Source organism: Oreochromis niloticus, linkage group LG23, assembly GCF_001858045.2.
Source record: "Oreochromis niloticus isolate F11D_XX linkage group LG23, O_niloticus_UMD_NMBU, whole genome shotgun sequence".
Classification (NCBI taxonomy): domain Eukaryota; kingdom Metazoa; phylum Chordata; class Actinopteri; order Cichliformes; family Cichlidae; genus Oreochromis; species Oreochromis niloticus.
The window spans coordinates 39,064,261-39,092,246 of NC_031986.2; the positions used below are offsets into that span (position 1 = coordinate 39,064,261).

The following is a 27,986-nucleotide window of genomic DNA, read 5'->3' on the forward strand; positions in this document are numbered from 1 at the left end:
ATCTGACTTGTTGCACACACAAACACGGAAGAGGCTGGATGTGGCAGCAAGACGAGAAGGCAGCTGACGGTGAACATCTGCCTGTGGGAGAGGGGGGGACCTGCCACATGGTTTCACAATGAAGTGTCCGCCCTTGTGGGTACAGAAAGCACAACAAAACCCAGACCAATCAATGGTTTAAGACGACACACTTGTCGACATTGTACCACCGCTGCCAGGACTAACAAAGATGAAGTAAATGTCAAGTGATAACTACAAGTAACAGTGGTGAAAGATGATCTGTAACAGAAGCATATGTGGACATGGGGAAATCCATAACCAAAAGAACCGCGGCAACAAGCATCAGATTCAGAGGGATTCTTTTTTGGACAAGCTGGGTATTTTGAGTTCAGCTCTCAGAAGGATGAGAAAAGCTCGTGAAGAGCAGTGCGATCATCAGAAGCCTACACACATCCTTTTACATCCCCCACCCCGGAAAATTTCTTCTAAAAGAAAAAGCAAACAGAGATTAAATGCTTGCTGGTGTGTATATAAGGTGAAAAGTTGAAAACAAAAACACAAGTCAAACATGTCACCTGCCCTTGAAGTCTTCACAGCATCGGAGGATCACAGAATAAAGGGAGCCAGATGGCACTTCTCACAGATGTGCTAACCACAACTGAAAATACCCCCCCACACACTTTAATCATTAAAATACCCCCCTCTCTCCCCTCGATGTGTGCAAACTGCACTCGCTCCTTAAAACCCAATATCTGTTAAAATCTAAGGTCACCATAAGCGAAACCAGCCTTTAATCAAAGCTATGGCACAAAAATCAGACAGTGTGACACAAACTGTTTTTTTTTGACTAATATGTAACTGCTGCCTTAAATTTGAACTACATTTAGGACATGAGAGGTGATTCAAATTTGAACAATTCAAAACAATCGTTTACAGAAAGTGAGACGAGGCAACACGAAAACCAAAACTAGTTATAATAAACTGAATGTTGGTGTGTTCCAGATATGACCTGTGACACATTTCAGGTCAAATCTGACTAAAAAAAAATATCCAAACTAGTAAGAGTAAAGTGAAAGTCCCTTCCACACATCTGACCACAGGATTTGAACTTTCAAGTGCTGAACACAGAGAAGAAAGTTTGCCTGAGAGAAATCGGAATTAAATAACCCATAGTTTATTGTTAAAGATGAACACACACACACACACACACCCACACCCCACATATCTGACCTCTCCGTCATGATCCTTCAAGTCGGTCATGTCAGTAGCTTTCTTATTTGTGACACAATATGGCAGTTATTCATCTACACACACGCGTACCCCCGGACACAAACACGCAGCTTTAACATCATTTAATTTATAATCCACAAATTTATATTCTTTTGTCTCATAATTCTACATCACTAGTTACTTAATTATGTACACAGAATTGAGTCAGTTCTCTATTTCTTCGAGTTATTTTTCAATTCGAGGAAAGGGAGAAAAAAAATCAGCTCAAAAAAATATTTTTTTTAAATTTCCTGTCATTTCTACAGAAAAACATTTTCAGTTTCCTGGACTGTAAACTCCAAACTGCTTGAACCAACAACAACACACAACTGGCTCAATTTAACATTCCCTCCTCCTTTCTCGAGTATGTTCATCTCCATCCTTTCTCCTTAGTCGACTGTCAAGGAGAAGCGTGACCAGGAGAGAGGATTTGGCACAAGGCATGAGTGTCATCTAAACCAGTAGTAATAGAAGAAGCGGTCCTTACAGCAGATCATGTCCTGTAGTGCACAACACAGTCCTGAGAGAAAGTTTAAATGGTTAACGGTGACACAGTTTCAACTCTTTGAATCCCATGATTTTGCACCTTTTAGAGAATCACTTGAGTGCGAGTGGTCAGTGTGACAAACAAGGGACAAAGAGGGAGAAACTTTTATTCCACCCTGTCACTCTGCTGTCCCTTCTTTAAACACCAGAGCTGATCTGTTTGGTCACTCGTCTCCCTCCAGGTCCAGGCTGGAAAGTCTTGGCTTTTTTCCCCTTCCTTTCTCCTTTCCTTCCTTTTAAGGATGTGGTAGGTTCATTCGGTCCTCTATTAGGGTGTTATCAGGGCCCTGTGCCTCCATGCACTGCTTTATGGTTGCTATAACTCCAGATAGACGCCTATCCAGGGCTGCTAGGTGTGGTTCAGCTAGGACTGGGTGAATGGGATCAAATGCCAGAGCCTGCCGCATGGCTGAACTCAGAGCTCCACTTCGCAGCAGGTTTAATCTATTCCACGTGGACACACGAACCCTACCGACAAAGGGAGAGAGACTACAGACTACAGTAGAAAAAAAATCTGGTAAACAGGAAATTATATTTGGCAATTCTCTGACTTACATGCAGCACTGGTAGAGTGGTGCCAGAATGCTTCGCTCGTCCAGAGCTGGGTTCCCGAAGCTGCATGAGGACCAAAAAGAAAAATCACAAAAGATTTTAAAAAACTAACATAAAGCACTTGAAGCCCCAGGCCTGTCTGCTCTATGACAGAAACACACACACTGAATTTGCTAGAATAGCAGTTTCCCTGTTTCTGAAGAGCTCCTGAGGAGTTATTAGATTCTGGGACAATCTAAAACCCGCAAAGCTTTCCAAACTAGAGTCTGGATCTGAGTCCAGCCATGTCCAAAACTAGCATGACCTTCAACAAACAGGAGCTGTATATTTGATATCTTTACATACAGTTAAATTATGGCTAAATGCATTTATTCTTTTAAGCCTGAGAGTGTCAGGCTTTTAAGCCCTTTTCTAATTAAATTTGAATGTAATACTTACAGTAACACAGTAATGTGAAAATAAATGTGCACAGTTTTTTCAGTTCTAAGGTTTTATGTATCAGGACATAATAAACAAAATCATCTGGTGTTTAAAAAGTTCTAAAATTATTTAAATAACAAACTCAGATGAACAACAACACTTGACATATTACACTGTGTCATCATTTATGCAACAAAAACTAGGGCGGAATGCAGAAACAGTGTGTGTCTTATTGAATTAAGAGAAATTATGAGGGCAAGTAGTCTGCTAGTCAAATGCACTTGATTAGCTGATCATCAGCGACTGTGAACACCTACAAAAAAAAACAGAAGTCTTTTTAGTTTTCAGGTCTGGAGCATTTAGGCGTGTGATGCCAAGGAGGAAAGACATCAGGTATGATGTTAGGAGAAATTGTTGCTTCCTGACGATCTGGCAAAGGTTTAAGGCCCCCTGCAAACAATTTGAAGCCCATCATTCTGCACTGAGAAAGATTCACAAGTGGAAAATGTAATTTTTCATTTCAAGTTTATTTATATATCTCCAGTTTGCCACAGCATTTGCCGTGAGGGATTTTATACTGTGATGTAAAGATGCTACAGGCTCAGGGAGAAGCCATCATCTGCTGCAACTGGCCGATCATCGGAAAGAAAAAAAGATCACAGGGAATCAGGACAAAGTACTCAACAATATATGTGTGTCAGAAACAGGGGTGGACGTCGCAGCAAACTGCGAAAAACACAAGTGTTACAACTCATAATCTACATGCCTCAATTAGTATGTTACATGTAAATGTAACTTAATGAGATATTTGCCCATAATGCACAAAACCACGTTTGTTGAAAATCAAGCATAGCATATGAGAACAACCACCTCATAACAACTGACAGCACAGTGGTGGAGGGGCAATGACAGGAAATGGGGAACTAGCAGTAACTGGTATACAAAGGAGTTCATGCTTGACTCAAAGTATTGCAGAGTCAAAGGTGATGCCATCCGTCCAACAGCTAACGCTTGGCCTAAACTGGGTCATGCAACACAACGAGCAGAACAGCAGCAACTCTACAACACAATGGTTGAAAATTCAAAGAATCAGGGTGTTGCAGTAACCGAAAAATCCAGACCTCAAACTGATTGAAATGCTGTGGGGTGGGCGTTTTTTTTTTGTTTTGGGGGGGGGGTTAGGGGGGCTAGGCCAGTTGTGCATAAAAGAATGCATTTAAACCTCAATAAAGTCAGTCAATGTGGTAAGCCAGTGGGCTCAAATTCCTGCACGATGAGGTGAGAGACTGATAAAGTCATACAGAAAACCACTTCAAGTTATTACCGTTAGAAGTGGTTCTACCAGCTAATGATCGATGGCATGCAGAGTTTTTTAAACACGGTTTCTGGGCTTGAGCTTAGCTTTTGTTAAATAAATAAATAAATGGCACGCCGTAATATGCCATGTGCTGTTGAAAGAAGGTGTAGTTTGTTTTGACCAAGTTGGTAAGAACTAAAATGAATTCCACACTTAGCCTTACCAATGCTAGTCAGCTATATGATAGAGAGCAAGAATCCATTGCTTCCAGCTTAATCTGAAAGAGTTCAAATAAAAATCCAAGAACTGGGCCATTATTGGCCTGCAAAGAGTACCGGCTGCAGGGTATTTTCACTGCATAGAAAATATAGATTATACTCTTCATTAAAAAAAGGAAAGACAAGAAATTACTCAGCACTTCTATTGGTATACATTATTCCCAGTAAAAGGTTTGTTTCTTACCACACTTAACCTCATCCTGCCAATACTGAAAAATGCTGCTTAGAAATTTTCCACTGCTGGGTTTTGATCAGCAAAAACAAAAATAACTTCAAAGACGGGTTAACATCTCAAAGTCCTCACTTCATGGAAGTGGGTGTTCTTCATGAGTCAGTTATAAAGTAGCTTCAATAGTGATAAGTGAATTCTTGTAATAAAAAAAAAAGAAAAAAGAAATAAAATAAAATATAAGACGAGCACTGGAAAATGTCAAAAAAAAAAAACAAAAAACACCCTGAAAATGAAAATGTAACTAATAGTCTGAAAAATATTCAGACTATTGTTATGAACAGAGTGCAGAATTTTCCAGTAAGTCGGTGACACTGATTTATTTCAAAAGTTATTGTTCTGACAGAATCAGCTGCAATTTTACATAAGATTTCTGGTGAAACTTGCAGTTTTTCTTTACTGGATGGACAGTATTCCCACTTAAGTTTGGAAATGGTTAAGTAATTCTAGCCAGTGTGAAAAAGTAAACATTCATCTGAGAAGGGAAAGTCCCATCTTGGATTCCCGTTCTCATGAAGAGCCCCCCCCCCACTAACTAACAAAAACAAAAAACAAAAAAAACCACAAAACCCACAGCTCACCTCTTGGCGTTGTCAAGAAGGATAAGCATGCTGGCACCTCCATCATCCTGGAAACTTTCGTAGTGATGACGATCAGCATTTCCAATAAGGTAATCAAATATCGCAGTGTCAATGACATCTAGCAGCCTTGGCCCTGCATCATATGGGGGCATCTTCTTCACTGCCTCACAGTAGCTCTCGTCATACTCCCACCTGAAAAATAAACACACATTCAAATCATCTGAAGTAAAATTTTCGCAAACCACCATATTGTCAAACAGGCAGAGTGCATAACCACGCCCCTCACACAGGAAAAGAAAAGAAAAACCACTTCAGCTCATTTCAGGTTTTTATAAAGCAGGTAAAATAGCCAGAATTATTAAAAAGTGAAAAGATCCTAAAAATAAGACCAGGTTCCTTTTCTTACTGCTGTTAATTTACTCACTAATGCGGCATCACAACGCCAGACGTTCTCCAGTAAAGTGAAACATTTAACAACACTTACATGTAAGAAAATGCACGTGTCAAAATGTAGAGTTAATTTGCTGAAATGCAATCAAACCTCTGGCATTGATGGCAACACAATCCCTTAATTTCAGTGGCATTCACACAATATTTTGAGACCAGTGAGAGTGACCTATCATAATGAAAGCCAACTCCCTGTTTTGGTTTCCTTTGGTCAATGACTCTCAAAATGTGGGGATGCCCCCATGAGTGCAGCAAAAACAACTCATGGGGGCACGGATGACCATGGCGGGAAAAAAAGGGAGTGAAACCAAGCTTTATAATTTCCTTCAATATATGACAGTCATGTGTTGTTACTGGCATGTGGAACTTTATTTCACTAAAAGTTCCACATGCAAAAAGTTCCACATCCAAGTTGGATCCTCTTTTATTGTTAATAATTGACAAAAAAGGGCAGTGCAATTTATTTTGTTTCATGGGAAGATACAGTAGTTGAAGTGGAGAAATTTCTAGTAAGTCTGTAGCACTGATTTAATTTTCAGGTTAATGTTTCCATCAGAATTTGTTGCAAATTTCATACAACTGCCAGTTAAACTGAAAAACTAAAAACGGTTCCCCACTTCAATCTGGAAAACCCCACTGGTGTGGAATAAAGCTGCTGCAGGTGGGACATGAGTGACCACTGGGTGGAAAAACTGACAACTGCCAACAAACTGACAAACTAAGTCAAATGAATATGATTTTTCTTTTGAAAGTGCAAATAAACTGTTTTCAGATGTAATCATTCTGAACTTTACTTCACTAAAACTCAAGTAGCATTTTTTATTTTGGGGGGATAATGATAAAATGTGGTTGGGATCCAATGGATGGCATGCCAGAAGAAGTTTGAGGACCATTCTTCCCATTTGACATTGCATTGTCAATATTACAGTAGTAGAATAAACTGAAATAAACTGAAACAGGAGGAATAATGGGTCTAACTTGAATTGAGCAACAAAACACAGACACAGTGCAGTGTAAAATTCTCGAGCAAACCCTCATTTCTTTTTGAGTTTGAAAAGGCTACAAACTACACGATGAACGACTGTTGTGTCCACACTGCACCTAAGACAACTTAGAATATCACACTGGTTCTTTGCTATTTTTAGGCACAGTTTGACAGCATGAAACAGTATTTATGCACCACCAAGGTGACTCCCAAAAAAGCTAATACCCCAAAACTTGGCATCTCTCTGCAAAGCGCTGTTAAAAATTTCAGAAAACTGGACATGTGGAGGACTAAAGAAGAAGTGGCAGGCCTAAATAAAATCTCTACAGCAGAACAGTATCTGAAAGTCATGTTGCTAAGAAATGAGTAGGGGGGGGAAAAAACTCCAGGAAAAACCTGATGCAGGACCTCAATGGTAAATGGACTGGCTCTTATAGTACTTTTCTACTCTACCTGAGCACTTAAAGTGCTCAGAGATGCATCTGAAATTTCAGTTGATACGTCTACTGTTCATTGAAGCCCCAAGCAGCCATTCTCATGGAAGGGAAGACAAAGAGAAGAGGATGAGGTATACAAAATTACACAAGACCTGGACCAAAAACAAGTAGCAACAAGTCTTATGGAGTGATGAATCACATTTCTGACATTTTTAATCAATGTCTCATATGTAAAACTTGATGGATTTACGTCAGACATATACAATCATATTTTAATCCACCACGCAATACTGTCTGGAATGTGTCTGTCTGGCAATAGCTATGCAAAAATAATCATCTTGAAAGAGAACAGAACAAATAGCACTAAACGTCCAAAGAATAGCTTTGAATGTCCTTCAAGAAGCCTGGCAAACTATAAAGAAATATGAGGTAGCTCAAGACTTTTGCACATGAGTATAAGGCTGCTAAGTGTGAAGAATAGATCACATAGCTAATCTTCTGATCAAGCTGTATGATGATCTAACTGTAGGATGGCACTGTTTAGTAGGGCTGGGCCATATCATACCGTTCACGGTAATACCGGTGTAATTTTGAGCAACAATAGGAAAATGAAATATCGCGATAGAATATGGGTAAAACGCGCATGCGCAGTGCCTATGTTTACATACGCACATGGCGGCGACGCAGAATGAGAAGAGCGAAAGTGGATCGTTAAATGAAACGGATGAACCAGAACTGGTTTGTAAAAATGTTGCAACTTCAGTGGTGTGGAACTGGTTTAGCTTTCGTCCGTCAGATACACAACAAAGCACTACTTTTGGTAGCGCATGCTAGCGGGCCGTCATTATTACCGTGTTGTTTGGAAAATACGGCACACTTAAAATCAATCCTTTGATTTTTCTGAAAATCGACAGTGTCCCTTATAATCCCGTGTGCCTTATGTATGAATTCTGGTTGTGTTTACTGACCTCGAAACGATTTTATGTGGTGCACGGCGCTCGAAAATCTGTCAAATGTTTTAGTACGACTTTGCTAAGCTACGAACCCGCACCACTTGATGGATTGTCGGAGCATTACGGCTATTGTAGGCAGGAGCCTCGCGGAGTGATACGTACTGTGCTTCAACATAACCTCTTTTTAAGTTTTGTGGATATTATACATGGTTATGCTGAGGATATGTCGGCCAATTTCCACTGGAAATGCCTTTTGGTTAAACTGGCAGCAAGGAATTTGCACTGTTACATTTTTATATAACTTTAATGCACATAAAAAACAGCTGCTTGTTTAAGTGAAAATACATTGATGGGGTTTTTTGCACTAATAAAGTTGTGGAGTTGTAAAGTATTTTGTCTAGTGTCAATTATATCGTCAGTTATATTGTTATCGCAAATTTTCAAATATATATCGTAATAAATATTTTTGGTCATATCGCCCTGCTCTACTGTTTAGCATTATAATTAGCTTGCTGATGTAATCTACTCTGACTGTAGAAATCCCGTGTGCTGTATTTAGAGTTAATAAACATTTATGAGCAATAATAATACTTACTTATCAACTAGTCTAATTTTCCCCTACTTTCCCCTACAGTTCTCCACACAGAGGTTCAAAAATACCAAGTGCTTTCATTGCCAGCTGAAGCTTGTTCACTCATTTTTTCACACCAGACTAAGTACACCAAAGCTCTGGAGCTGAGCTTGCTTTTGGTATCATTTTGCTGGCTGAACCGTCAATGCAAGGTCCAAAAAGAGATAAGCAAAATGTGAAGGAGGCCATCATTAGGTTAAAAACGTAAAATAAATCTGTCTATTCTAGAGCAAAATTTTGTGGTAAAATCATTGTAAAATTTTACAAACAATGATCATAAACAACTGATTAATGAAAGCACTGGGCAGCTCACCAACACCAAAAAGCCTTAGAAAACACAGAAAACAACGAAAATGCGCGTATGCAGAATTTTTTTCCTTTTGTTAAGAAAACCCCCCAGTCAAGAACACTCTTGGGGAGGTAGGCGTATCATTGTCAAAGTCTTCAATCAAGAGATGCCTTCATGAATGGAAACACAGAGGGTTTACGAGAAAGTGTAAACCACTGATTATACTCAAAAGGAATGACACCCTACACTTTGCCAGAAAACATCTGAAAGAGCCAGAACAGCTCTGAAAAAACAAACAAAAAAATAAATAAAAAATGTCAAAAATAATCTTTGGATAGATGAACTCCACATGGTGGAGGCAATGTAATGGTATGGGCATGCGTGACCCCTAGTGGAAACGGGTTACTAGTGTTTAGTGATGATGTGACTGCTGAGAGCAACAGCAGGATGAATTCTGAAGTGTGCAAAGCTATACTCTCTGCCCAGAGTCAGCTAATTGTTCCAAAACTAGTTAAAAGACACGTCCCAGGACAAACAGATAATGACGCAAACATACTGGAAAAGCAAGAGTTTCTCAAATCAAAGAAATTTGATATTCCTCAGTGGCCAAATCTGTCACCTGATTTCCTGCAACACGTGCTTTTTAGTAACTGAAGACATAATTGAAAGCACATAGACTCACAAACAAGCAGCAACTGAACATTTTACTATTTAATATGTTGGCAGCAACAACAACATCGAAATACAAGAATTAATTGAAGTCAGAGGATTTCCCCTAACTGTAAAAACCATTGCTTTTTGGGACTCACGCTTGACACCCACCTTGCGAGTTTCCCCTCTCTGTATGTGCGTCCCCAAGGGTGTCTGTGTTTCTGCAGTGGCCAGACATCTGGCAGCCAAAGGGTTAATGACCCCTCCATGATTTCACCCTCTGCACATGCTGGCTCACTCTCCCGACAGTAGTAACACTTCCCATAGAAACATGTATTATTGCCTGGGGACACAGGGAAAAAAATTGAACCAATAAAAACAAATCAGCTTGGCAACAATGACACAAAAAATGCAAACAAAGAGGTAAAAAGTAGCACAACGGTGGAGGGTGGGTGGGGGACAAAATGCTTAGGTTAATTGGGTTAGTTCTTAGTGTGAGCGCGCACACACACACACACACACACACACAGATTAATCAAACAACCTTATCCTGTGCTTTCAGATGTAAAGACCTCAATGACATTTGACAAAGCAGTTTTGCTTAGGGCAAAAACCATCAAAACATCCCTGAAACTGCAGTGCTAGTCAGCACCTTCAGGCACTAAAATAAACCATGAACAAGTGAAACAGGGTTTCGCTGCTAAAATCTCACACAGATCATGACCCCAAAGTTTCAAGTACAATAATGAGAACCAACACTTTTTGTTTTAATGGAAAAAGATGTGCTGAAGTGCAGTCTCACCTTGAATTCTTTGGTTATAACAAAATTATTGCTTTAACTGTTCAGAATTTTCTTTAATGCATAGTGCCCCATTCTTCACAGGCTTAAAATTAACTGGACAGACAAACATAATTTTTATATAAGGATTGTTTTTATTATTTGGAAAAAAAATTCCATTGCAGTCAGTGACCATCTTAAGTCTAAAACCCATGGACATCAACAAATGCTGTTTCTCATTCCTTGAGATGCTCAGTAAAGTTTCTACTGCAGCTTCCTTCAGATGCTGCTTGTTGTTGGTCTCTCTGGATTTATCTTCATCAACTGGAAAGCATGCACTATTGGGGTGGGATCAAGTGACTAATTTGACCATTGCACATGATCCTGTTTCTTTGTCATAAACTGTTGGGTTGCTTTGTTTAGTTTTGTAGCATTTATCTGAATCTGAGCAGAGAGCATAAAGCTGTATACTTCAAATGTCGTCTTACTGCTTCTATCATCATCCTCATGAATAAAGATTTGTTGTCTGGATCCATACATGCAAACATGCGTGCTCTTTCTGTAACATTGCTATGTTTGACGAATGGTGTAGTATACTTTCAATTATTTGAAGATTTAACTGAAGGCAGAGAGACCCACAAACAAGCAGACAGATCTTTTCAGATGTTTTCTGGCCAAGTTTAATCTGTCCTTCTTTTTATTGAGTATCAAAAGAGATTTTTCTTAACCAAGGAAATCATGTCCTTATCCTTATCAATTGTCTTCTGTGGTTTTCAAGCCTTTTGCTAGTTGTTAGCTGGCTAGTACATTCATTCTTTTTAAGAACATAAGAGTGGCCAAATCAACAATCAGTTAACATTTTTTTCTATCTTCATGATAGCAAAAATTTCGCTGGGCTGCAGACAATCCCAGAAAGAAAGATACCAAATGCCAATTCAACAACAACAACAACAACTAGAATCAACTCCAGACCTTTTATCAGTCGCATCTGTAGTAAATCTCACATGGCCATGAAACTGTTTTTCAGTCAATTGCCCAATTACTTTTAAGCCTCTGAAAATGGGGACTTGAGCAGTTAATGCAGTACTTTGTTAACTGCTTGAATTAAAGTTCAAAAAAAAGAAAGAAAGAAAAATCACATCTTGTCATCTCTTTCTGAGCCTGGTTCTGCCGGAGGTGTCTTCCTGTTAAAAAGGAGGGGTTTTCCCCCCCCACTGTCGAACACCTGTTTCTTTGTATTATTGTAGGGCAGGGGTCTAAGGCTACGTTCACACTGCAGGTCTTAATGCTCAATTCCGATTTTTTTTATCAAATCTGATTTTTTTGTCTGCTTGTTCACACTACAAATAAAATGCGACAGCAAACGCGCTCTAGTGTGAACGCTCAAAGCGGCCCGCATGCGCAAAAGAAGACGTCACATACAACGCACTCTGTTTAGACCCAGAGCAAACAATATTGTTTGACTGATGGCCCTTAATATAAAGACTTCGGACTTTACGTTTCCCAGTTTTTGCTTTAAATTATTCTGTTATTTACATAATAATGTAAATAACCTAATAATTATCCTTATTGCTGTTTTAGAGGAGCGGTGCTTCAAAGGATAGTTGCAGATTTCTGTCAGAATCTGCAGATTATACAGTACAAATAAAATGTTCACGTTGTCTTCCCAACAGTTTCACTGACATCTACGCTGGATGGCCAGGAAGCGTTCGCGATGTCTTCTCGGGCGCTTCTCCGGCGCTGATAATTGGCGTCTGTCTTGTGTCAGTGACGTAAAAGACGGATTTAATGCGACATGACCGTTCAAACAGCAGTCGCTTTCTAAAACATCAGATATGTATCGGATTCAGCACCACATACGAAAGTGACCCAGATCGGATTTGAAAATATCGGATTTGTGCCGTTCACACTGTCATACCATGATCGGATATGGGCCGCATAGGGTCAAAATTCAAATGGCTAAATTACCTCCTCAACATGTCTTGCAGTTCTCCAGAGGCCTGGTAATGAACTAATCATTTGATTCAGGTGTGTTGACCCAGGGTGAGATCTAAAACCTGCAGGACACTGGCCCTCGAGGCCTGGAGTTGGAGACCCTTGTAAGGTCTTTACCTTACAAAATACAGGCAACCATTGTTATTATTGGCACTATATAAATAAAAATGAAAATTGAATATCATATCATGAATGTAAACATAGGAAGCCTGAAAGCCAGAAAAGGCTTACCACCACAACCCACTGGATGGCTCTGCATGATGAAAAAAAAAATAACAGAAGAGGAGAGCATATTTGATCTTCTCACTGTGACTTGCACAAGGAAACATGTTGCCACCAAGGAGGTGTACTGATGTCTTTCTCTGTGATGACAGTATACTGAATGAATGTGGAAAGAAAATTAGAGGCATGTTCTGTAAGATCTCTTAAGCTGTTCTCACCCATTTTATAAATAGACAATTCAATATATGTATATGATTTCAAAAAGCTGTGCTTTTTTCAGTACATAAAAAAAATATACAAAATGTGTTGTTTTTCTTTCCTTTTTTTCCAGTTACTTTGTAAAACTTTTAGTAGTCTGACACGGAACCCGACGTATTAGCCAGAGGTCCCTTTACTACGGTTCGGAGCTGCGGACTTGTTTTATATATGGGCGGAATAGTTTTCTATTGAGATCGCTGCAAAAAGTGCAGCCTTACCTCATGTTCACCCTACTGTTACTCATTTTATATTAAGATTTAAAAATCTAGTTGGTATTGGTATGGCGAGTAACCTTCAGTAATAATAATAAATCACACAGCAATAGTACATTCATGTAGTTGTAAAAAGCATGATAATATATTAAGTAATCCAAAGTATTCAGAATACGTTACTCTCATTGAGTAACGTAACGGAATACGTTACAAAATACATTTTGGGGCATGTATTGTGTAATCTGTAGTGGAATACATTTTAAAAGTAACATTCCCAACACTGGACATAAACCGGTCTGTGGCGCAAAAAAGGTTGGGGACCGCTGATCTAGGGAATTCCAATCATTTTCTTTTCTTTTTTTTGATGTTGTTGTAATTTTGCATATCCTATTAACAGATCGGACACTGTATCAGACACATGTTAAAAATTGAGGGACTGAGAAAATGCTAGACACAGGCTATCAGCAGTCTACAAACCACTGTTAGGTAGTTCTTACGAAAAGCGAAAAAATAAAAGTGAACTACATAGAACACGCATTTCCACAGCACGCACAGACAGATTCATAAATAGATAACCACTTGAACTTTATTCTGTAGTTTCAAATGTAATGACCTTTCAGATATTCACACCAATGTAAAGTATTAGGGGCATACCTTTCCGAATCATTTCAAAACCCTAATTTACAATCAAATGAAATACAAGGAATCCATTTTCACTTTTAAAACCAGAAAAACACACTGATTAATTTCTGCTGGGTATCTAACAGGCAAATCATAAAGGAAATTTCTGCAGAAATTCAAAGAGATACCAATAAGACTTTAAAATATTCATTTCAGTCTACCAAAGCGGTAAAGCGGTTGGTCTTAGAGTCTGGTATTAAGTTCTGAATATTTAAACTATTATTTAAACTACCATTGAAAGTAGATTAGGAGGGCTTAGAAACCACCTATAAGCTAGTCTACTTATCCTCCTGGCCCAAAGCTGACCTTGTGGTACAGCACAAAAAATCTACAGTTTACACAGGCTTACCAAAACTGGACAGTAGATTGCCAGAAGATTTCCATGTTGCCTGATCTGATTTGTGCTGCAATTTTGGATGGTGGAGGTGTTAAAAAAGATGAAATTTAAAAAAACAAAAAAAAACAAAAAAAAAAACACACATGGACACAAACTTACAGGCTACCCAAGTATGCTACCATAAGATAACAAGGCATGTCACAAAGCTCAAATAATCTTAAACTGGTTGCTTCAACATGATATTGAGTTCACTGTACTCATATGGCCTCCACAGGCACCAGAGCTCAATCCAATAGGAGAGATTTGCACAGTAAAAGTCAGCAGAAACTGTGTGATACTGAGGAATGTTTTCAGCATCTCGTTGAATCTATCTCACAAAGATTTAAGGCAGTCCTAAAGGCAAAAAGGGAGTCCAACCTAGTGCTAACCAGTGTTGGTCAAGTTACTTGAAAAAAGTAATCAGTAACTAATTACTGATTACTTCCCCCAAAAAGTAATCCTGTTACTTTACTGATTACTTATTTTCAAAAGTAATTAATTACTTAGTTACTTAGTTACTTTTTAAAAACACGATTTACAACCTGAATAGGTGATAAAGCGATAGATCTTTCAGCCCAATTCTACTTTTTCTGCATAATCCATCATACAAAATGTAATCAAATGGAAAAGTCTCTTTTTAAAACTTGTTTTATTAGTTTTAATCTTTTAACTTTATGCATCAAGCAAAAATTAAATTATATGCAACATTCTCTGACTGGAAGAAATTTGTTTAACATTTAAACCTATTTTCTGCACATTCCAGCACATAAAATAAAATATGTTTTTGTGTTTACACTCACTCTTTCAAATAGATGAAAGTAAAACACAGCAGAAAATAAATAAAATCAAAGACTAGCGGTCCTGTTGCTCTATTTTCACCTATAAAGCAGGAGTGGGTTAGGCGGAGGTTTACCCTGGTGCAGGTGTGCCGCAGCGGTCAGTGGAAGAATCCGCAAGTTTCTCTGTGAATTTCACATTACGTTGTAGCGCACTCGGTGCTTGCTTGGAAGTTTATGGGTTTAAAAAGAAGTTTTCTTCCCACGCAGTGAACAGTGGACACTAATGTTTTTGTCACTTTTTATGGAATCAAACTCAAAGTAAGGTCAGTACTTCCACGCTTTAAGCGCTGCATGCTCATACTCTCCCGCACTCGATATATTATCCATTGTTGATCTGCAGACAGCTGTTGTCACGAACGTCGCACTCGCTTACGTCACTGTCATGAGACATTCTCGCAAAAAATCACGGATTTAGTAACGCAGCGTTCCTACGTGAAAGTAACAGTAATCTAATTACCGTTTTTGCAATAGTAATCCCTTACATTACTCGTTACTTGAAAAAAGTAATCAGATTACAGTAACGCGTTGCCCATCTCTGGAGCTAACTAATTTACATGTTCTAATGTCATTTTTACATGGCAAGTTACAAAACTCAAGGAAAAAAACCCTTATTCTTCTTGCTTTAAAATAAATTAAGATAAATTAATAAAGCTGTATTCTTCATGCTGAATGTGTGAATCAGTGTCAAAGAGAATTACACTTATCTGCAAGGTCACATTAAGCTTTTATTTTTTTACTATTGTAAAACTAAATGGAACAAATTAAAACTTCCAAAAGCAAAAACGTATAAATGCATATAATTTAAAAAAAAAAATTCTAAAATTATTTATAAATGCCCACCTGTCTACCAGTAATGCCATGACTGTTTCATCAACTTCCCCATATATGATACAAAGTTCACACTAGTCACACTAGGATTTCGTTCCACAAGCACAACATAAAAACTGAGTTAATATAACTGTTCAAAGGTCCAATTTTATCTCCATTTATGTCAAGGTCTGAGCTAACAGCTGCTGTATGATGTGAATCATTTACTGCTGTTATTTTTACCTGTACCATCTATGCAAAATCTGCTGCTACATAGGTGTGAACATTTTAGTTAAAGCACATTTATGTTTAATTCACTGTGAACTGATGGTGTGTGATTAAATAACACTGTCTCCACTTCTGTGTGCTCAAAGGCGGCTTTGTGAAGAAAAAGTCTAACACTTGGTGATGTTTGTGTACTCAGCTCGTTTAAGACAGGCTTTTGACAATGAATTCTTAGGACAAATTATCTCAATTACGAGATCAAACTTGTACTCTTAATGTGGTTTCAACTCTAATAGATGTTCAGATATCGACTTCTTCTAGCATCTATGTTTGCTGATGCAGCTGTAAAGGTTTCGCTCACTCACATCAAAGACTAATATTTTCTCACCACGGCTCTTGGTAATCGAGAGATCATTTTGCAAATTTTTAGCGGGTTTTTCCTACAGAATGAAATTCCATTGAAAGATGTCAGAAAATGTGTAATGTTTGTACAAATCTGGACAATAAAACCAAAACTTCATACATGACTACATGAAGGTGGGGGCAGGCCTCTTTAGCATCAAACAACTCTTTGAAGTTCTCCTTTATTAAAGACCACCAGTGAGAAGTAAATGACACATCTGTGTAGCTGCCGTTGCCCCGAGTATGCAGCTTTTATGCTGTACCATTCAGAGACGACTCACGATGAGTTCATTGAAAGAAAGAATTGGCTTTACATTACAAAGCCAACTATATGAATGGCCTGAAAAGCTGGTAATGAAATATGGGGAAAAAAAAGAAACCTAAACAAAAACAAAACACTTTTACACCGTGTTAATGACAAAACCAAACAAGACACCAAATTATGATTTTTCAGGCAAGAAAATAAATAAATGAATGAATAACTACAAACAGAAACAAAGGGTCATTTATCACACAAACTACAGACTTTTGGGATTTAGTTATTAATTTAGAATTGATTACCCATAAAAAAAAGAAGAAGTTGTATACTACCAACATAAATGACTTCCAAGCTGTTTAAACACTATAAGTGGCTTAAAAAATACAAAGAAATGTTGGGACATGGGTAATAAAACAGCTGGTTATGACTGGATATATAGAAAAAGAGAATCCCAGAAAGATTTATTCTTTCAAAAGTAAAGATATTCTGTTAGTGCCTTGTTGACACTGGGCTGCACACCCTTTTGCCTTCAAAACTACTTTAATTCTATGTGGAATAGATTCAACAATCCTAAAGGTGCTCTGCTGGAGAACTGATGCAGTTCAGTCATGTTAAAGAAATAAGCTTGTATAGTATAGTATATCTCTATGCTGTAGACATACCTCCCGAGGAATGTAACACATCGGCAGCCCACAACAACTCTGATTGGCGTGGAATGTTATGGCGTAGGGTTAAGAGGGGTCGCTAGCAACGTTCTAAGTTGTCATGTAGATTTCAAACTGCAGCCTAATTCAGGCATAAGGCACCCAAACGCTGCCAAGAAAATATCTCTACACCATTACACCATCACTGTTCATATAAGTCAGGATGCATCCATGCTTTTGTGTTGTTTATGCCACTTTCTGGCCCTACCATCCAAATGTGCCCCTCTTCAGAATACCTTGGTTATGGTATCCTGGTTAGTAACTGTTACCTTCCTATCAGTTCAAAGCAGTCTCCTCATTTGCCTCCGACCTCAACAAGGCAAATCCAGTGAGAATTGTTGATCACTGGATATTTTCTCTAGAGGTTGCTCTGCAAAATTCCCAGTAGATGAGCAGTTTTTTAAACTCTAAAGGTGTCTTTTCCTAGCCATTCATGCTTATTTTGAACTTACATTTTACATTTACATTTCACTTACAAGCTTACATGCTTAATTTGAACTTCAGCAGGTGACAATATCTACATGCCCAAATGCAAAGAACTGCAGCCATTTATTTATTTATTTACTTTTAAATTGCTAAATGGGGGAGTAAACCAAAAACCAAACTTGTACCTCAGTGGTAAACCATTATAAACACTTCACCAAGTAGGGGAAATCAATGCATGGCCTGATGGTCCATCTGTAAACACATTTTGTTACTGCAGCCACAAAACCAAGTTTAAAGTTATGCCAAACGTGGAGAAAACATACCATTTTTCCAGAAAGTATTTACAGTAGTTGACTTGTTCCTCATTTTGTCAGTAAGTATTTACAGCCTTTGCCATGACAGTTAAAACTGACCACAGGTGCATCCTGTTTCCACTGATCACCTTGTAGATTTTTCCATAACTTAACTGATCCAAGTCCACCTGTGGTACTAAGTCCACCTGTGCTAAATTCAGTTGAGCGAAGATTATTTGAAAGTCACACACCTGTCTAGATAAGGTCTCATAGGTGACCGCGCATGTCAGGGCAAGGAATTGTCTGTAGACCTCTGGGACTGAATAATATCAAGGCACAGATCTGGGGAAGAGTACAGAAAAAAACTTGCAGCACCGAACGTCCCAGTGAGCACAGTGGCCTCCATCATCCATAAAAGGAAGAAGTCAGAAAACCACCACAACTCTCACTCGAGCTGGCCACCCAATCAATTTGAGTAATCAAGGTAGAAGGTTTAGTGAGGGAGGTGACCAAGAACCAGATGCTCATTCTGTCAGAGCTCCAACATGGCTCTGTGGAAAAAGGAGAATCTTCCAAAAGGACTATAATTTCTGAAACATTCGACCAATCCGGCCTATACGGATGGACTGGCCAGACAGAAACCATTCCTTAGTAAAAGGCACATAACAGTCCACCTGAAATTTGCCAAAAGGCATCTGATGATCTCATAGACCATGTGAAACAAAGTTCTGTAGTCTAACGAAAAAGCTCACTGGTCAAGCATCATGTCTGGAAGAAACCAGGCACCGCTCCTTACCTGGCCAATACAATCTCTACAGTGAAGCATGGTGGTGGCAGCAGCGAATAGCAAGGGGTGTTTTTTGGCAGCAGGAACTTCAAAGACTGGTCAGGGTCGAGGGAAAGATTAATGCAGCAATGTATAGAGACATCTTTGATCAAAAACCTACTCCAGAGCTCTCTGGACCTTGGAGTGGGGAAAAGCTTTATCTTCCAACAGGACAAAGACCCAAAGCACACAGTCAATATAACAAAGGACTGCTATGACACCACTCTGTGAACGTCCTTAAGTACACAGCCAGAGGTCAGACTTAATATTGAGCAAAAGCTCTGAATACTTTATGTAGATAATTGATTTTTGTTTTTTATTTAATTTAATTTTTTAATTAATTTGTAGAATTTCATTATTGAAATACCATTAACTTGCTTGGAAAACAAAAATGTAACTTCAGAATGGAAACAGCAGCAGATAATTTATTAGTAAGTGAAAGATAATCACATTTGAGATCTCAGAACAAAGCAGTGAGCCACAGAAAACACCGTACATCTGCTTTCACAGGTAGGTAAACTGACTTTTGTGGCTTAAATTTCTTGAGTTCCCAGTTTACTAAACGTTTTTAAGGCGTGTCTGACTTTGCATCCAATTTATCAATCATCTCTGCTGGTTCTCATCTTCCAATTAGAAAACGACAGTAATAAATTTGATCTGATTTTATGTGACTATGTGGCAACACCAGCAGACCGGACTCGGCAGGACTGTGTCCTTGTTTAGTGCTCTGAGTGCAAAAGGCACACACACACACACACACACACACACACACACACACACACACACACACACACACACACACACACACACACACACACACACACACACACACACACACACACACACACACACAAAAAAAAATACAAGAAAGGTGAGTGAGAATGAGAGCAAAAGTGATTTACAAAGAGTAAAAACTGAAATCATAATGAAAAAGAAAGTGGACAAATGAGTCAAATAAAGAAAAATTATTCATTCAATAACACTGCATTTAGCAGTGGACGATCTGACCAAAAGATTATATTAAAATCTTTTGCTGTACAACTGCAACTGACAGATTTAGCTGACCAAATGATTAGTCGTGCATAAAGCTGTATGTATGTGAATGTATCTTAAAGCTAAATGTCAAGTTAGCACATTTCTGCATTGTGTTGTGATTTTATCTGAAAAAATTCTGGCCAGAAGTGATGATTCGTAGCTTCATTACAACATTCGCAGCAGCAAAGTCACTATATCAAACTGCTGGTTTAAAATTAAAAAACCCCACACATACACACAAAAAAAAACCCAAACCAAAACATTCGTGACTTACCACTCAGCTATGTCAGAAAAGGATAATGGTTACACACAGTCATCATTTTTCCTATCCTCCCTGCTGTGGCTAATGTGGGTAACACTATTAGCAAGGGTGGGCTGTATCTATTTCAGTCTCTCACTAGTTTACAAGAACATGGCAAATTTTTATAAATACAGACGTGATACAGTGAGCTTTCATTTTTGCTTTTTCGCAACAACATTTATCTGATAAGTGTGCTCTGTTTGTGTAGAACATGATAAGACCACATTTCCACATGCTGAAATCGGCTGACAGGGTTTGATAAAAAGCTATTACTTTTTCCTTCCAAAGACACGTCTAACCCTTCACCCATGTTCACTCATTGCGTTTCAGATCGCCCACTTATATACCTATATGCTGTTTTAAGTGCATGTGTTCCCATTGAAAAGCACTGGTATATACAATATCATCCAAAAAGTTTTGATCCAACATCACTTCTTTACAGTTTCTTAGGAAAATTGAAAATATGCCCCGTTTTATACTGAAATATGTGCAGGCAAATGGAGATGCGGTACACGAGGCAAAAACAGAATTTGTACAGTTCTAATGAGATTCAAAGTCAACACTCGGTATGACCAAGTACACAGCAAAGCCTGAAGCAAACGCCCCATTAGACAAGAGAAGACTACTTAAAGACTTTAAGTAGAAGTACTGTTTTACCTCTCTCCTGACCACCTCCAATTTGAATTAAAAAAAAAAATTTAATTACAGTAATGTACTGAACTTGTGTAATTTGACATACCTCAGGCCTTTCCCCCCCCATTTCCCCCTCATAAGAATGGCTTCCTGACCGCCACCCTTCCAATGAGACCATTTCTAATGAGGTTTCAGTTCATCTACTTTATTTAGGTTTCGCTTCGACTGTCGCTTCTTTTTTCCCCCTCCACTTGTCCAGTTTCCTTAGTTTTTTTTTTAAGAACACACTGCATACCGTGCCAAGATATACCAAGCTAATAGCTCTTCAGAAATTCAAGGGAAAAAAAACAGAGTTTAGATCACTTTAAAAACATTACAAGAAAGCATAGTACTGTATAGTGCATGACAAGTACCTGGATTTTGTACTTATAACAGCCAATAAAGATAAACTGATAGGCTGTTCACTGACCCTGAATGATCACCACTGTGTGTACATAGCAGAAAGACCATGAACATATTTAAAGTAGGAGTGGAAGTCATCGTCAGTACTAACAGAGTCAGTGGATGACACTTTCGTAGACTGATCTGGAAGTTTGTATCGTTATGATTACCTTGACAAAAAGCCAAAGGGGGGTTTCCATAAGTCGTTGGAATGGAACACAAATTAAGCTCAACAGAAAATTAAAATGGCATTGTACTGACACATTCTGTTCAGCAACAGTATTTTCACTGACACCACTTTTATGATGTTTAAACAGTAAATGCAAGTTGCCAAAAAAGTAAAAGCCTAGCATTAGGAGCTGAGAAACAAATATAAACTTAATAAATAATAAACATTAACATTCCACTAAGTGTCTTCAACTCGTATACACAAATTCAGAAACTTATTATAAGAGATCATTTAAAGAAATTACTATGAGTCTATTTTGAATGATCAGTGGAAAATTCATATAAATTCATTTAAGTTTGCTACATGGAGGGAAGATTTAGGATTGGTAAGATTGGAAAATAGCCTGTGTTATAAAAAAAGGAGTGCTGTCAGCGTTAATCTCGTTAAAGTGACGTAAACGCCATAACCGCATTAACGCGACAAATCTCCGTTAGCGAGTTATCGCGGATCGCCCCGTGCTTAGGGCTAGACGGCGCTAACGCGTTAATGAGCTAACCATGCTAACGCTCTGATGCCATGCACTTTAACGAGATTAATGCTGACACCACTAAAAAAAAAAAAAAAAAATAAAAAAAAAAAATACATTCCTGCAATACAAATGAATAACCTAAATATATGTAACACAAAATAAATTGTACAGATTTGCCAAAAATATTCCAGATATTCTTCTTAAATGTAATCGTGTCCAGGTGCACAATATTAGGAGGATGTGCAGATTGTAATGAGGAAGAATCATTTCTCAACATCTGCTGGCTCTTTGGTTTATACTCAGAAAAATATAAATATAGTAAGAGTGAATAGTCACTGGTGGCCTGCTAAATGCAAAAAGAATGACAGCAATGCTACAGAAGAAAACAAATGGACCAAAAAGTATTCAAAGGGCAAAACAAAATACCATCAAACCTGCCACTAGAAAAAAATGTATTTGTGTTCTTAAGGGTAAGCTAGAAATCTCTGAGCATGCATCGGTGCCATTTATGGATTTTATCAGAAAATACCGACTTATCTGAAGAGGATACTGAAAACTGTCTGTGAACACAAGACTGATAAGGGCAGAAGAAGGAAGAGTTTTTTTTTTTTAAATCGGTTGTTTATGCAAGTCTTGTTCTCCGGTTTGTGGCTGTAGAAAAGGAAAATTCAATAAAGACATCCATCCATTCACTTCCGCTTATCCTTTTCAGGGTCACGGGGGGCGCTGGAGCCTAACCCAGCTGTCATAGGGCGAGAGGCGGGGTACACCCTAGATAGGTCGCCTGTCTGTTGCAGGGCTAACACAGACAGACAACCATTCGCACTCACATTCACACCTATGGGCAATTTAGATTGATCAATTAACCTATCCCCACAAACTGCATGTCTTTGGACTGTGGGAGGAAGCCGGAGTACCCGGGGAGAACCCACGCAAACACGGGGAGAACATGCAAACTCCACACAGAAAGACCCCGGCCTGATGGTGGAATTGAACTCAGGACCTTCTTGCTGTGCGGCAACAGTGCTGCCCTTAATAAAGACATTGTTAGGAAAAAAGCCGAAAGTCAACATTCATGAGTGGGGTATTTACTTACTGCATTTTATGAATAGAGTGAAATCAGAGCCGTCCATATTATTATTACTGTGCTGCTGGAGCCTTCTGTAGCATTTTTAACGCAGTAATTTGAAGTAAAAAAATAATAAAATCCTTTGTATATTGTGCCAAATTAGAACACTTCATGCCACTTTATATTGTAAGATAAAGACCTTGAAATAAAACAGAGAAAACCCCAACATTCAGATGACCCTCTATGAGCAAGCACTGGGTGACAGTGGGAAGGAAAAAAAATCCCTTTTAACAGGAAGAACCCTCCAGCAGAACCAGGCTCAGGGTTGGTAATAACTAATACTCAGTGCATAATGGGAAGCCCCCCTGCAGCCTAGGCCTATTGCAGTGTAACTAGGAGAGTATTCAGGGTCACCTGATCCAGCCCTAACTGTATGCTTTAGCAAAAGGAAAAGTCTTAAGGCTAATCTTAAAAGTAGATAGGATGCCGGTTTCCCAAATCTAAAATGGGATCTGCTTCTACAGAAGAGGAACCCCAAAACTCAAGGCTCTGCCTCCCATTCTACTTTTAAATACCCTAGGAACGACATGTAAACCAGCAGTCAGAGAGTGAAGTGCTCTATTGGTGTGGGGTGGTCTTTATGGTCTTTAGTTTAAGATGGGGCCTGATCATCTCCTTTTACATCAAGACCTTATATGTCCAACGTGTCACTTCTTGTACACTGTATACGTGTCAAACGGAGAGAGGAGGTGGCAGGTTGATGACATCAAAACACAATGGAGGAATAGAGCACATAGTGTTCCAGTTTTTCTGGTTCTGGTCTTGTTTAAAGAAGACGAAGACACACACACACACACACGCACACACACGTTACAGGTTTTATTGGTAGGGAAAATTCCGAAGTAGAACAGTTAGTGCATCACTCTTTATTTAATGTCACTGCTTTTATAATTTATCAGAAAAGTAGACCATCTGTGATGTGAAACTTTCAGCTGTCCACCCTTTAACCACATTTCCTGTCTGCTATGTCAATGATTCCATTTTCTGAAAGGAGACACAGTAGCTCACAGACACTCACCCTGCATGAGAAAAGTGCTGAGAAGCTGGTCTGTGGCCACAGGTTTGATCTCAGTTCGCAGATTGACATATCGACCAACCACCAAAGGTGCTCTCCTGAACCCAAGGATTCTGCATAGAGGACAAAGATTACAAAACAGGACCAAAGATTATGACACGCTTGACAGACCACAGAATGTTTTAAAAAAAATGACAAAGAACTCAAAAAACCATGATTACAAACCTGTCCAGGTGAAAAGCAGCTACCTCCGCATTGTGTCTGTCATAGCCTGCGTATGGCTCTCCTTCGACCACATAGTCTCTGTTGTACCTGAGCCAGGGTGGAAATAAAAATAAAATAAATAATAAAACAAAAGTAAGAAGAATAAATCAGTCTTTGACAGAAATTTTTTTTATCAAGCCTGACCTCTTGGGTTTGAAGACCACTTTCTGTCCTCCGTCTAGCACCAGCAAGGCTTTGAGCTGTGTGCCCTTATAGCCCACATCTGCCCGCTCTATCCTGGCAGAGCTCAGGGAAGTAAGCACAGCAGCCAGCTCTGGAGTCTCCTCAGGGTACACCTCTCTGGGGCCCACCCATTGGCTTGCTATCTCCCATGGAGACTGGAGGGTGTTGGTAAGGCGAGCGCCCCGAGACAGAGAAAGACCAGCTTCCATCTTTGAGGGATTAGTAATATTAACACAGCGCATGAGACAACATAAGATAAGATTTTAAGTAATGTAATTTAATTTATTATTCCTTAAACTTAAACAAGACAACATGTTTTAAATGCTTTATAACACTGTTGGCTATGACTCTGCATCCAGTTAGTGATCCCAATGAAAGCACAATTTTTAATGTACAGTTAAGGTCAGAAGTTTCTATCCACTCATCATGGGCATGAGTGACACAGTCATTTATGTCTTTTAATGATTTCTTTGAGCTGTTCTTTTTCCAGAATTATTTATTTTGGAATTTCTCTAATCCACATAGGATTAAAAGTATACATACACACATATATACACTCAAATATATACATACACCTTGGCTAATATTTTGCTAAATGTCCCTTAGAAACTTGCACGTCAACCAGAGGCTTTTAGTAGCCAGAAGACCTTCCCTACCTCACAAATCCTCAATTCTTCTGAGTTCCTCAGACTTTTCCACTGTTCTGAGTATTAGTCAATTCAATGAGTGGTGTCAAAGAAATCCTTTTTATGCTGGCAAAGAGAAACTACCAGTCTATAGGTCTTGGCCTTGTCAAGTTCAAAGACACCATAGAACCAGCTAATTAATTATTTAAGTAAATGTATGTACACATTTCAGCCTGTATGTATGCCTTCGACCTTGTGTGGATTACAAAAAAATCCCAAATAAATTTAAACTTGTGCATCCAGTTCCTTTTTAAAGTCATTAAAGATGTATGCTAAACAATCACTCCATCCTGTAAAAACAACAGCTCCAAGAAAATAGCAATATTAAGAAATCTAAATTACCATAGCATTCATGTCTATGGCGAGTGGAAACTTCTGATCGCAACTTTAACATGAAACAGCCCACATGCATCCTGACCTTGCGAAACGCTCTGAGGTCCCGCCGGCTGGCTGCAGTTCCTTCACCTCCATCCAGCAGGAAGATCTTGGCCAGGCCCAGCAGGAGGAGCACGGCACACAGCACCACCATGCGCTGTTTGAGCTTCATTTCCACACTGACCGGCCCTGACCTCCTCCTTGCCTGTAGTTGTGCGTTTCCCCCACAGCGAACACCCCTCACCCTTGATGCATGGCCCCTGCAGCTCACCGTCACCTTCCCGCCTGCCTGCACTGTAAGACCAACTTGTCTGAAGGACGGGAGCTTTTCTGCCTTTTCCCTGGAGCTGCAGTCTAAGCAAACAGGCAGTCACCAGCAGGGAGACAGCAGGAGAACTAGGAGAGGGAGAGAGAGATGAAAGATGTACTGTCAATAATATGTGGAGAGAAAACTGATTGATTCGCTGCCTCTCTGGCTCGGTTCCCCTCAGGGCAGAGGATGACCCAGTACTGCAGCACAGCTGAAACCTGTCCAGAATGTGCAACTACATCACGATGGCAGAGTCTGGTCTGTGGAAATGTGTGCGTACGTTCAAAAGTAAGCTTTGTGCCAGCAACAAGCTTACTTACTGTAGCTGCTGTTGCCAGCTGGGCTTTGTTAAAGGTGAGGGCACCACATTTACAACAAGGTGGTTCACATCCCTTCCTCTCCTGCACGAGGATGAGGAGATAGGGTGGTGACGGGGTGTTGTTGTTGAACCTCCCTTTTCTCACTGAAGAAATGATGGACATGTCGTCCTGCTGTGGTGCAGAGGGGGTCCACTCCTGCTGCTGCTGGTTGACACATTACAGTGGCTCTGCCTTTAACGCAGAGAGGAGTTTCCTGAACCACCGTGATGTTCATCTCTTTATCTTCAGCTACACACAAACGAGGCGTTACGGATCACAGCAGCTAAATTATCCAGCTGCCACGTTCACCTGCCCGTCACTTACCTGCCTCTGTTGCTCTCGTTGTGGCTGCCGAGCTGAGGTTAATGTTACCAGGCAGTGACATAATGACAACAAACCGGCCACGAACGAGCTACATTACAAACACCAGTTAAAAAGCTCTATCGACACAGGTTTGGCCACGCAGGCATCGGCGTCTCCCATACAATTGCTCTTTCATGCAGCCACTGAGGAAACGGCTGGCGAGCACTGCCCGCATAAAAAAACACCTAAAATACCCGAAAGCCACTTTTCTACCGGAGACTGCCCCCGTTATGTATTTCTGCCAGGTCACCACGGGCTCGTTCACATCCATGACAACACAGCCAGTCGTTTAGAAAACCGCTGTACACCTTGCTGTGCGTGTTAGCTAAAGCAGCCCGCTAGCAGCACACAGTACGTCGTCTGTTGTGTTTACTGGGTACAGACCGAGCAGACTTACCTTATGCTCATACGCGGTTCACTGTAGATTACGTAGCACACAGCTGTCCCTTCAGTCTTTCAAAACGAAAGTTGATGTTAGTAAATTGGCTAGGTGCTAGAAGTCGCGATGATTTCTCTTTTTTTTTAACCCCCCTCGGAAGCTCCCTTTCCTCCGCCCTTTTCTTCGATTCCTTCTGTGCCCTGCCGTGTCCACTTCCGAAATACTTCCTCCTCCTGCATGACAGCCAGGTAGCCACCAGGTGGCAGTGTTGCCCTGTAGGGCCCGCCCCCAGAAACTGAAACACCGCGTGTGTGCATAGGTGTTGCATATGCATAAGTAAAATGCAAATAGGCTCCTTGTATATTATTAATGACGGATAAAGATTTGTGTGGGATAAAACCTATGAGTGGAACACGACCTTTTGCTGACTTCTGAAGTGGGAGATCCCACAAAAGGTTTGGGAACCACTAAAAAAAAAAAGTCCCTAAACCTTTTTTTGTTTTTTTGGACATGTGAACCAGTATTATTATAGATTTACACTATTCTTAAAAGCTATAGGGGGCATTTGTCAGGGGCCCAAGTTAAGATTTTGAGAACAGTTTGGGGTCCGGGTTTCAATTAGAAACTGATGAGGAAAATAGATTTGGCAGGGTACTGACAACGACCTGCCTTTGCTTTGATGCAAATCTGAAGAAAAATGTCTATCATACAGCCATTAAAAGCTCATAGGTTTAGTGATTCCTGGTCACCTCTTTTTTCCCTCTGAGCAGGTGTTTTTGTTTGACTCGCTCTCATTTTCATTTTCCACCTTGGAAAATACCTCCCTCATACTACTGACGGCAACATTTGTCTATATCTTTTGCATGTGTGATAAACAGGAAGAAGTACGAACGGTCGCAGGTATTCAGATACCTAAAATCACTAGCGATAATGGAAAACAAATATAA

At 39.5% G+C, this 27,986-nt stretch overlaps 1 protein-coding gene across 2 annotated transcripts; it reads right to left on the bottom strand.

The window, feature by feature from the left end:
• Positions 1–1,152: 1,152 nt before the first annotated feature.
• On the bottom strand, positions 1,153–27,272 carry fam20b (FAM20B glycosaminoglycan xylosylkinase). 2 transcript variants are annotated; one of them, XM_025903129.1, is made up of 9 exons: positions 27,058–27,272; positions 25,672–26,024; positions 24,529–24,776; positions 24,346–24,432; positions 24,124–24,233; positions 9,737–9,908; positions 5,173–5,364; positions 2,371–2,430; positions 1,153–2,304 (listed from the first exon to the last, which is right to left on the bottom strand). In XM_025903129.1, exons 2-9 carry the CDS (start codon positions 25,798–25,800, stop codon positions 2,052–2,054), a joined length of 1,251 nt encoding a protein of 416 aa, XP_025758914.1. In that variant the 5' UTR covers positions 25,801–26,024; positions 27,058–27,272; the 3' UTR covers positions 1,153–2,051. The 2 variants fall into 2 exon arrangements, with proteins under 2 accessions (XP_025758914.1, XP_003439940.1); XM_003439892.5 differs by having other exon boundaries at positions 1,153–2,283; positions 27,058–27,271.
• Positions 27,273–27,986: the final 714 nt, after the last annotated feature.

Bases quoted from the DNA above. Each gene is read 5' to 3' on its own strand.
- fam20b (XM_025903129.1), bottom strand. From the start codon at position 25,800: ATGAAGCTCAAACAGCGCATGGTGGTGCTGTGTGCCGTGCTCCTCCTG. The intron at 24,234-24,345 runs GTTTGTAATCAT...TCCTCTATGCAG, and splicing joins GCTGCTTTTCACCTGGACAG to AATCCTTGGGTTCAGGAGAG. The intron at 2,431-5,172 runs GTGAGCTGTGGG...GTCCTCATGCAG, and splicing joins CTTCTTGACAACGCCAAGAG to CTTCGGGAACCCAGCTCTGG.